The 11,678-nt window shown below is 38.6% G+C and overlaps 1 protein-coding gene and 1 long non-coding RNA gene across 3 annotated transcripts in view; one reads left to right on the top strand and one right to left on the bottom strand.

Moving 5' to 3' along the window:
* Nucleotides 1–8,447, top strand: part of USP53 (ubiquitin specific peptidase 53) — a 42,860-nt gene extending 34,413 nt beyond the window's left edge. For both annotated transcript variants that reach the window (XM_006917740.3, XM_015593911.2), the window contains 2 exons: nucleotides 3,616–3,712; nucleotides 4,606–8,447. In XM_006917740.3, coding sequence (XP_006917802.1) covers nucleotides 3,616–3,712; nucleotides 4,606–5,596 — 1,088 coding nt within the window. In that variant the 3' untranslated portion in view covers nucleotides 5,597–8,447. The remainder of the gene's footprint in view (nucleotides 1–3,615; nucleotides 3,713–4,605) is intronic.
* Nucleotides 8,448–8,858: 411 nt separating this feature from the next.
* On the bottom strand, nucleotides 8,859–11,672 carry LOC107196093. The gene is made up of 2 exons (XR_001517404.1): nucleotides 11,534–11,672; nucleotides 8,859–10,201 (listed from the first exon to the last, which is right to left on the bottom strand). It is a non-coding gene; the product is annotated as an uncharacterized LOC107196093 (long non-coding RNA).
* Between the last annotated feature and the right edge of the window lie 6 nt (nucleotides 11,673–11,678).

Raw genomic sequence — 11,678 nt, forward strand, 5'->3', positions numbered from 1 at the left:
TGTGCACCGTGGCATCCGGACAGTGTGACGTGGTCCACCCTCTGGCCTCTTCCCCATGAGGAGCAGCTGGCTGCTGCAGTCAGTGTACGTTAGCCCATTACAGACGATGCACAGCAATCCCAGAGAGGTCATTAGGCCTTTCAGAAACCTTTGCCCTTGGCTTTGGAGTATGCGATACTTGGCCTAATCCCAGTCGATCGTAGAAGTCAAGATTAGTTCAGGCTGAGGACCCCGATCTTGGAAATGACGAGTGAAAGAAGTTATCAGTAGTCAAAAAATCTGTAAATTCCCTTCATTTCTTACTATAAAAAGTCTGTACCTCCCCTTTGTTAAGTGAAATATACTACTCTTAAGTTGTTAAATCTTAGTAAGTGAAAACATTTTATTGCAAGTTTTTACACGTACATAAGTTTTGTTATCCTCTAAGATTATTTTTTTTTGTAAATTGCAGAGTATATTCATTTAAAGTAAGTATATTATAAAGTATATCTAGAGAAAGAGTTACTTTTAACAGTTGGGTTTGTTTCTGTGCATTCTAAATTTATTTTCTCTAAAGTTTCATAGATTATTGAGAGAAAGCCTATCAACACATATTTGTTCTGTATTGCTGTGGCCTAGCATCACCAATGGTTATGTTTTTTTTAAAACCATAAACTTTCAGTATCAAAATTAATTTTTTAGCAAAATAACATTTTATGCTTTTCCTTTCAATTCTAATTCCAATGAGGAAGGAAGTTTCTGATTCCCGCCTTTTTATCTTGTGTCACCCAAAATTTAGTTACAGGTTAGATTATTATACCCCAGAGTATCTCTACTCCTTATGGTACATGGTAAATTTAGCCAGAAATATTTATCCAGTTAAAGTCTTGTGATTTTTCTAAAGTATTCAAGTTTTATTTAAATGTGTTTTTTATTGTAAATAAGGTCATTAGTTAGATTCTTGCCCTTGAATGTCCAGGCTTCCTACTTGTGGCGTTACTGTTGAAATCTGAAATGTCCCCATCCAGCAAGAGTGAGATTACACTGTCTCGACCAGCAGTTTGGTTTCGTTGCTACACAAGTCTGTTTTAAACCCAGGTTATCTTTTCAGATGAAGTGTACATTTTCATTTTTTTGTATACGGTACAAGATCAGCATTATTACTTTAAAGCTTCTTGCCTTGACATTGTGGTGTCTTCTGTGCGAAGTGTTAAAATTGGACTATTTTAGATTTGCAAAGAACCTGGAGCCAAAATTCCCAGTAAAGACACATGGATGTCTATGTCAGCAGAAGAGAAAAATAACACATCTATTTTAAGTTAGTTGGAATTCCGAAGTCAAACCACTTGGTCGAATGCCTGCCATAGTGATATTAAAATTTCAAACATATTTACAAAACCTCTGCTGCCTCCTGCTGCCTGTTGTGTGGATAATTTAACAGAAGTTAAGAATTCCAGAAGAATTAACTGTTTCTTCTTGCATTGGTAAATGTTAAACTTGAAATTATGGATAAATTAAGAAGTAAAGTAAACATCCTGGAGTTAAAATAGTAGGTGGAAAATAGTAATGTAATTTCAACTTACGAATTTTTCAGGCTTTAAAGATGGAAACATTATTGAGGTTTTTACATTACATTTTTTAAATCATAAAGTCATTGTCAAGAAAAGGCTTAGTTTCTGAGCCCCAGGCGGTATGGCAAGTTTATAAGCAACTAAGAATCTGGGATAAATTATACTGTACTTTATTTTTAAGATAAAGGACACTTGAGAGACTTGAACTAGGTTGTGAGGACAGTAGGAAAACTTGTCTGTGTTTATACTTACCTGGCCCTGGATCCATGGAGTTGGGACATGGCAGAGGCAGGTGGGGTGATTTGAAAGAAGAACGGTGTATTTTTCATGCGATTGTTTATTTATTCTGCAGACTATGTCTTCTGTGCGCTAGATACTGTGCAGGCCTCTGGGAAACAATAACAGAAGGGGGGGGGTAGCATGCAGTAGAGAGCGAGCTTACTGCAGTGAGTGCACGAGAGTTACTCTCAGGCAGATGAACGCCAGACTTGTAGTTTCCCTCATTCTACTGTCAAGTTTTATTGGGAGGCGCCAAACACTCTGTGAGCAACATCGCATATAGGGCCTTAAATTCTCAGGTATATTACACAGTTCTTTCTTGGAAATTGCTTCATGATCTAACTTGCAAAGCCTGATCAAAATCAACTAATAATTTTTTTTGTAGGGTAGTATTTAGATGTTTAGATTCCAGTTGGATGTTGAGTGACAGCGTAGTTTTTAAAAATGTACCCAGAAGATCAACTTAGAGATGAAAAAGGCATCTAACATAGAGTCCCCTGTTACAGTGTAAAACATAAAGTGGCTGTTTTACTACCTTTGATTTCGTTTTCTTTGCAGTCTTCAATTCACAGATTTGGCGTACGGTTCAGTAGAAGAATGAGAATGAGAGGAGACTGAGATAACTGAACTAGAAAAGATCATCTAAAAATAAGGAGAATACAGACAGACTTACTAGAAATGTATAGAAGTCTAGGCAATTAATTGAAAATTCAAGCTAACGCCACGTTTTGTTAACTTCTGTGGAAATCAGCACATTGAAGTATTTCATGTTCTTTGATGTCCACACCGATGGTCTAGTTCCATCAGAGGGAGATTCGGTGTGATGACCCTGTATTTTAGTGGCGTAGAGGGAGAGCACTGGCTTGGGAGTTAACCCGGCTTGGTGTGAGTGCTGGCACTCACTAGCTGTTTAGCTGGTAGGTCACTTAGTTTCCTGGGTGTAAGAGCATTGTCTTCCAGAACAGCCGTGACTGAGATTAAAAAGCCAACTATTTTTCATCAAGTACAACAGTGGTTTCCAAACTTTTTGACATCAGGATATCATTATACTATTAAAAATATTGGAGACCTCAAAGAGTTCTTTTTTCTATAGTTATGTCTATTAATATTTGCTGTATTAGGCATTAAGTCTGAAATTTTAAATATGTATCCATTTAAAGAATGATTTACTTAATGCATAATTTTGTGACCTCCGTGTATCCTCATTCAGAAATATTGGTTTGCTAAATTATGCAAGTCTTCCAAATGTTGGTACATTTCTTTATATAATTTTTTAAGCCACATTTATTGATATCACCACAGATAGAAGCAGAAAGTCTTTATAATTATCGAGAAGCTACAAAACACATGGTAGATACAGGTTTTCCAAAATTCTTACTTTTATCTAAAATTTGGAATTTTATCATTGGCAATAAATACCACCAGTTGTTTTTCTTGAAGTGACATGTTCACTTCTTTAATTTTCAAGAAAATTTCTGCTAGATAACCAAGTCTGAATAACCAAAGTTTGTCTGCCATCTTTTCAAGTAGAAACAGTGTTCAGTTGTAAAGATTAAATAACTGTTACCAACTTCTTGCAACCTGAGTCAGCAGTCAGTAAACAGTAGCTAGTTCATGGTGGCATATGACATTTTACATGTTGTCATAATACCTCTCACCCATTTTTGTTTATTGGAAGAGAATGACCTGTTCATCTAAAGCCTCGTGTAAATCATGGAGAAGTAGAAGTGGAGCCGAGCACCGTAGGTCATTCAAATAACATCGTCCTTCTCCCCCCGCTCCTTAGGCTTCAGGAAAGAACTCAAGAACTTGGAAGTAGGCGGCAAAGCGCATGAGCGCCAGCCCGAATCACATGTACAAGTGAACAATCCTTTGATTAACAGGTAATCGGAGATATTTGGAAATGTTAAACTGTTTTATTTTTGTAATAAAATTAAATGCAAGTGTTACAGACACACTGTCTATCAGAAAGGCATCATACATACTACTGCTGTGGAAGCGGTGGGTCTGCACTGTCATGGTGCCTCCGTTGCTGGGGACCGACCGGTAGAAGGATGCGGACCTCAGGGAGGAGGGCCGGCCATTGACAGGACCCACTGCGGCCGGCTCGGTCCTCACAGCATTCTCACAAGGTGGATGATATTTCACAAAAGAGAAAAGGTGGGGCCTGGGTTAAGTAATTTGCCCAAAGCTGTGGAGCTGAACATAGCTCTCATCTACCTAGCAGAGCCTCAACCCTTCCCACCATTCTGCTCCAACTGAAGCCCGTGTGGTTCACATGCTGAAAATAATCAGATGAGCAACAATAATTTGCAATGTGATATCATTTATCTTCACCTTAAAAGTTAATTACTACCTACTGGAGCTAATCTTGATTGACAAAATTATTTTAAATTAGTATATTATCCTTATAGCATTATATATCAAAATTTAAGTGCTTTTAGTGGTGTAAACTTTGTACTGTTGGTTGGAAAGTGTTTTAGGGTATCTCACTGCAAATAAGTGTAATTTCAGTGTTTGTCGGTTGAAGATACATATTTTTAATCACACTTTTAATTATTAGAAATTTGATTTTAGTAATCGCAGATATTTCTGCTAAGTATTCATGTATTCTGGCATAAAGATTTTGGATTCGGAATATAAAATGTTAATGGTTCTGTTTTGTTACAAAAATAAACTGTACATTGGGAGGTTAAATTACAGGACCAGTGTTTGTTTTTCTCCAGTTTTGCATATTTGTATGTGCTGTTTAGCTTGTTTTGTCTTTGTATTTCAGGTCACACGCACGTGAATCCAACGGAAAGTTATTCCCTTTGTCCAGTCCGCCAGTACTCAAGGACCAGATAGCAAATGAGCATATCCACCAGTCAGGTGAACAGAAACTTGAAAAATCAAGTGACTGCAAATTTTCTGAGTGGCACAATATAGAAAATGCTGAGAGAACAGGTTTACTTTTTCACCTCGATGATAATTCTGCTTCTGGAAGGAAAATGAGCAGTAATGCAATCGTCTCGCCATCCTCACCGTGGCCCTCACAAACGAGAACTGCTGGCTTAAAGCCAGAAACTGCTCCTCACACCAAGCAGCAAACGGGGGCAGAGCAGTGTTACGCCGAGAACTCTGTGTCCGGGGAGCATGTAGTTCAGGCAGCCTACAGGTCTGATGGGCGTCTGGTGCCAAAACTCCTTTGCCAGAATATACCACCGCCTTTGCCACCAAAAAAATATGCAATAGCCAGTGTGCCACAGTCAGAGAAAAAGGATTCTGCGCCTGACGTCAAACTTACAGAGATGCTCAAAGTTGGTCCTTCTAGTCTTCCGAAACATGGCTTCAGTACAGCTTCAGAACCAGGTTCAGAAGCGAGTGCACATTTAAATGATGAAAGACTCAAGGAAACATTTCAAGTGAAAGAGCATGTGGGCAATGCGCCGAACCAGCCATCCAGCTCTTCCGCTCACGACGTTCAGGCAGATGTGGGTCCAGCTGTCGATGCTTCGTGCCAGGCAGAAACAGACTCCAGTTCCACCTGCCCAAGTGAGACAATTTCGTTAACTACCTATTTTTCAGTTGATAGTTGCATGACTGATACGTACAGGCTGAAATACCATCAGAGGCCCAAGCTCTGTTTTCCAGAGAGCAGTGGCTTCTGCAACGAGAACTCACTGTCTCAGAGTGAGCGGGGGCTGGGACCTGCGTTACATAGTAGTCTTAGTTCAAACCGCCCCTCTGAGCAAAGATACAAACCTGGCATACACTGTAATAGGTAAACGATGAAACCGGCACACTCACTCTCAGACCAGACGAAACCTAGTGCAAGATGAAATTAAAACCGTGGCGTTTTTAAAGCCACTGATCACTTTAACTTCCTCTCTATATTTTTTCGTTTTGTGATAATCAACTTATTGGATATTTTAGGGAACCCTTTGAACAGTCTTGGCATGCTTCGAAAAAATAGAAAATGAGGTGCAAAAACTCATTTACCATTTGCTGCTGTTGAATAAGAATGGAATTCGTTCCTGTTTTTGTGTTGGTAGACCCACAGGTGTTACACTAACCAGTACTCGTGTTTGTGGGTTGGTAAACTGTGCTAACTGAAAATGCCATAGACAAATGGCTTGCGTGGTCAAAGCAGGATTCACTATATAGGACTTTGTCACAACCAAAAGAATGCTTCGGCCATCTATTTCCGACTTCTGTGATAGTCTCTGCATATGACTTAAGTGTCTTAGAAATATCGACCCATGAGATTGACAGCAGTTGACCAAAAAAAAAGCCTTAATGAAAAAGAAATTTTTAAATTCTCAAGATCAAAACAGAAGAAACTGAATTTTTCTCCTAGAACTCTACTTTCCAAACGCCTAGTTAACATAAATTAGGCCTTTGACTGTTGTGTGTATTCATAAACATTACTACAGCCAGGTAAGCTAAAAATAATTAAAATACTTTCATGTATTTATTTATCTTGCTACAGTTTTTCTAATTTCATATGAAATGTGAAAGCTTTTTATTTTGGTTTGATTGACTTCGGGCTGCTAGTACCAACGTTAGGAATAACGTAGTGCCCTCTTCCTGGGAATCTCACTGTGACTGCCGACATGTCCCCTGCTGTAATCTTACCTAATATAGGTTGTCAACCCATTTTATTTTCTGATTCTTGAATTTAAAAATCTTTCTGGGTTTCCAGATTAAATTTCTGCCATTCATATAGAGATTTAATTTTAATAAAATTTATTGTTTTGAGCATCCTTCCCTTTTTTTCTAGCCATTTTACCCTACTTTCGTGGAGAGGGCTTTTTTATTTCTAAACAAAATAAAGGAATTTTCCAAGATGATGATGACTTTACAAGTGTGAAAATTCAATTGCCTTATTTCATTAGTTGTCATTTTATTTTGTGCTAAGCTAGTAAACCGGCTTAGACTAGTTTTATCTTGTTCACTCCAAACAATTGAGAATGATAGAATTAAAATTTTAAAGTTTATAGCTATAACTTGACAATTCTATAAACTAATTAGTAAATTTAATATTTTGAACAATTCCACAAATTGTCAAATATTCCACATTGTAAATGAATGAAAATACTTCTAGACAAAAAGAAAGTAATTGCTTATAAAAGTCTAACTTCACCCAGTTACCCAGTCTCGGTCAACTTTGACTTCATACTAGCAGTTTTTAATAGCCTTTTCTAACTATAACAGTAAGTGATTATTACTTTATAGTCTCTCAATTTAGAAATACTTGAATATCAAGTAAATTAAAATTTATCTTTTAAGAAAGCTTATTTTTTAACATAACTTTTAGTATGGAACATTTGTAAATATTGTAAACTTTGTAAAATTGTGTTTGAAATGTCTGTATTTAAATACTGCTTTTGTAACATTGTGATATACTAGAAAATGGGCCTATTTCAAGTATTTTTAATAACTTTCAAAAACATTCTGTGTAGGTTTTTTTGTTCTTAATTTTTTCTTGGTCAAGATGTCCAGTTGAACTGTGTTGTCTGAAACAGTTAAAACTAATTTCTGATATTTAACAGCAATCTCATAGATTTATATTTTCAACTCAGTTGAATTGCAGATGTCAAATAGAAATGTCCGATTTTGGCTTTTTTTTTAAATACTGTCCGGTTGAAACCTCCTGAATCATGTTATAGTACTAACAAACTAGAAACTGACCATTTGTTTTTATGTTGATTCAACACTTCAAATATAGAGTGAATGCATATTTAATAACTAATCATTCACATGTAAAATTTTTATTTTTAGGGTGCCTATTTATTTTTATAGGTATTTCGTTTACAAGCTTATTATACTTTTGAAATAATGCAACCAGCAATTGTAATGTTCGAAATACTTATCTTCCACATGTTCTATTTTCATGTGAAATTGTTTTCTCCAGTTCAGTTTTTTTTTTTCAGATAAACTGATCTTTAAGTTGATATGGTTGGACTTTTCTTTGCATTTATCAGCTATGGCTTCCTCTTCCCCAAGATGGATTATGTATTTTATGAGAAATGTTAAGTCAATTTAAAGTTCAAGGATATGTGAACTATCACAGGAGGCTGCTAAGAGTTCAGCTCCAGTGAGGACTTCTACAGGAGTTGGCAAACTTTCTATACAGCCAAATAGTAAAGGACTTAGGCTTTGTGGACCTTGTACCAAACCAGCTACTCAGCTCTGCCAGTACAAGGTGGAAACAGCAATGAACAATATGTAAATGATGGGCACGTGTTTCAGTAAAACTTTGACACTGAAACTTGGGACTTCATGTAATTTTCACATAACATGGTCTTTTTTTCAATCAATTTAAGATGTAAACATAATACTTAGCTCATGGGCATTATAAAAATCTGGCCCACTGGCCATAGTTTGATGACCCTTATCCTTATCTACATTAAATGCCTTTACTGACCCTGAATATCCTGTGGTCCCTGAGTATATTCTAGTGCCATTTCAGGACTAGGTACATGGAGCAGTTTACATCCTAAATTTTCACTCCTACAGACTTCCTCACAATTGTTTATCAGCCAGTTCATTTCAAATAGTTATTAAAGCAATCATTTCTCACATGAAATTGTTTGTGAAACTTACCAGATTAAAATCGCTTTGCTATTCTTTTGATGTCTTTGTTTTTGTCACAGCAAGTTTGCCAGCTTCTCTTGGTGTCCTATTTATCCACTTAAAAGCCTTCAGTGTGGATACTTTAAGCAGTCCCTCTACGAGATGGCACAGTTCAGTGATAGGCACAATTCTTACTCATCACGTGTAGGAAGGATTCAACCCTCATGCTGCCACCATTTCTGTATGCCATTTACAGGCATGCCCTAACACTGGAAGATGAAAGATTGCTCCGTCTTCCCAGTACTAGAAATTCCCAATATTCGATAGCTGCGGTTGGAAGCTGATTTTAGGCTTGGAAAGGGAGCGTGGATTGTTTGTGTGTGGCCTAACGTTAAGCTATATGAGAACTGTTAATCCTCTTGCAACCTCACTACCAAGTACTTTGTTGGAACAAATGCAGATCAGACCAGATTTAGCTATACAGTAAACATTTATTGGACAAAATTATTAGCAAGCAGCACAAAAACAGTTCATAGAATGTTTGCACACTCAAGGAAATCCCAGTTGTTTCTCTAGATGCTTCAACCTTTACATAAAAGGTTTCCTTTAGACAGATGCAACAACACCCTGAAAGCGTAATTGTTAATCTTATATTCGGCTGTTTAAATCCTCCAAAAGCCATTCCAGATTCCACTCCAACCTTAAGTGCCACTGAAAAGGCAGACGTGGAGTTTACCAGATCTATGCCTTGATTTGGAGGGGGAATATCCTCAAAATACATATGCAATTCACATGTATCAAATGTCACCAATATCAACCACTAGAGGCTATTTCTCACATGTTATTATAAAGGAATTTCTTTTCTTAAGAATGGCTTCTCAAGGGTTTATGGTGGCTGCTCTGGGAAGGTGACCTGTTTAAATACCAACTGAGCACTTTTAAAATGTGAATTCTTGTTAACATATTTAGATAAAAAAACGAGAAGGTAAGCTCCATGAAAACTAGGTTTCTTTTTTTCACTGCCATACCTGGCTCATAGTAAGTGCTCACATATTTGCTGAATGAGTAAACAGGCCGACTCTGCTGAAGTATTTCAGAAAGTTACAGAAATTATAAAAATAAACATGTTTTGGCCACGAGCATTCTTAATGCAACCACAATAATAAAAAATAGATTTGGGACACACAATCCTGTTTGAGTTCAAGAGCTTAACAGGAGGAGGGGCAGCTTGTGGGTAAGAGCTTTCCAATACTGGATATTGCCAACTTTCTCTAAGATCCTATCGATCTGGCAGCCACAGCAGAGGCTCACTTAATCTAAAAATTAAACAGGTACTCACAGCCAGTACTTTGTGGACCTGCGTTTTCTGTATAGCTTTTAACTTCTCAAAGCCTTCCCTTGCTTTTGAGTAATTTATTTTTTTTCAATACTTCATCTTATTCATTATATTACTTGCATCCCACCAAAACCTGGCCAACCCTTAACATGTTAAACATACTACTATAACTCTTAATGAATACACTAAATTTTTCTGTATAAATAATTTTAATTCAGCTCCTGTAAAGCCATCAGGTGTTTGAAAAAAGTTCTTACACGAATCAGAGTCTAAAGAACTCAGCTATGAATGGGTGAGATCTTACCCATTTAATATAGTCCCCCAGATAGGTAAGGATGCGTAAAATGGAAGGAAGGTCCCTTAGAGTGTGAAATTCTTCTGTTGCACAATCCCGTCTGTCTTCTTTGTTCAAGTTGTAGTCATTTTCAGAATCCATTCCAGGAGCCAACTTCTTCATTGAGATATTAGGCAAACCATTCTGTAAAAGCCAAATATTTGTCAACAGTGTTTCTTTTTTCTTCCAATTTTAATTTTGTATGCCACTTTCTGAAGTTGTTTTAGTCACTTGCCAATTCTTAAATGATTTACATATTGCTCTGAGAAGAACAAAATGGCCTGGACTAGTCCCCCTAAGGCTTTCATTTTGTAACCGTCTTACACCCAGAGGTGAAAATTCAGGCCATTAGAAAAAAAAAAAACAACGCTATACATGAGGTATCAGCCTCTACCAAAAAAGGAGGAGGTAGAGAACAGTGGAAACTTCTTAATGAATGGCTCAACAGAGGCTCTTATGGAAATACCCACCTCTTCCACTCTCCCTCCTTAACTCCGTCTCCCAATCTGTCACACTCTCTAAGAAATCAGATACAATGGGGCCTCACACACAACAATCTGACGCCTAAATCTCTGCCAGAACCTGGAGGTGGATTAGTCACAACCCATCCAGTTCATAAGCGTGATGACCGAGAGACGTTAACATGGTGAATAAGCAGTCACCTCCAAAGTCCAAAGGGCTGTTTAGTGTCCCGACCAGCCCCACTGCTTCCACAGGCCCCTCCTCAGCTCACTGCTGCTCTCCTTCACCTGGGCCTGAGTTATCATCTCAGGCCTGTGTCCCTCTTCTGGTTCTGCCGCTCTAGGTTCCCTTCCTTTATCTCCTGCCAGAACTGTCTTTTCAGAATTAAGTGGCAATGAAAATGGAGAGCAAGGATTTTTTTTCAAGTGTAATCTACAGAATTTTGTTTTGGGATGTGTGGGGGTGTAAAAAAAAAGGAACCCGCGTCTGGGAAGGGGTACCGAATGGATGAAGCTAACATTTACTGAAGTGGGAACACTTGGGTGAGAAGCTGTTTCGAGTACAGCTCTGGGCCTCTCTGGGATACCTGCACAGCCTGCTCTCTTTTAATGGAGCACTGACTAACATCGCCTGTGGATACATCGCTATCATTAAATCCTCACGACGCCCGCACGACCTGGTTACTATTGGTCGCGAGTGGTAAAAGAGAAAAGCTCCGAGAAGCCAGCTTCTCGTTTTTCGTGGTAGTGAGGAACAGACACAGTGGGTTTCATTCCAGAACCTCTCTCTCCATACACACGTAGGCATGTCTCCCTACACCTCTTTCAAGATCCCCACGGCGGTGGCGAGGTAAATATGTGCATTCTACCGTCTTCGTCCCAAGTCCCCGCCCCGCCCCCGACCCCGCCACTCACCTTGGACACAGCACACTCTGGAATTCAGTCCCCACCCCGGCCGGCCCGGGGACTCGATGACCTCTAAGCCCCTTGCCACTTCGACTCGCAGAGTACTCACCAGGGCCAAAGGTACACGAAGAAAAACAACACCAGGTCGACGAGGAAGAACAGCCAGAGATCCAACCAGTACGACTGTTTTGGGAACCGCTCCGCCGCGGTCCGAGGCGGCACTTGGTGGTTCGGCTGCTGCCTCGCACCTTCGC

The sequence above is a fragment of the Pteropus alecto genome, unplaced genomic scaffold (assembly GCF_000325575.1).
Source record: "Pteropus alecto unplaced genomic scaffold, ASM32557v1 scaffold17, whole genome shotgun sequence".
Taxonomy (NCBI): domain Eukaryota; kingdom Metazoa; phylum Chordata; class Mammalia; order Chiroptera; family Pteropodidae; genus Pteropus; species Pteropus alecto.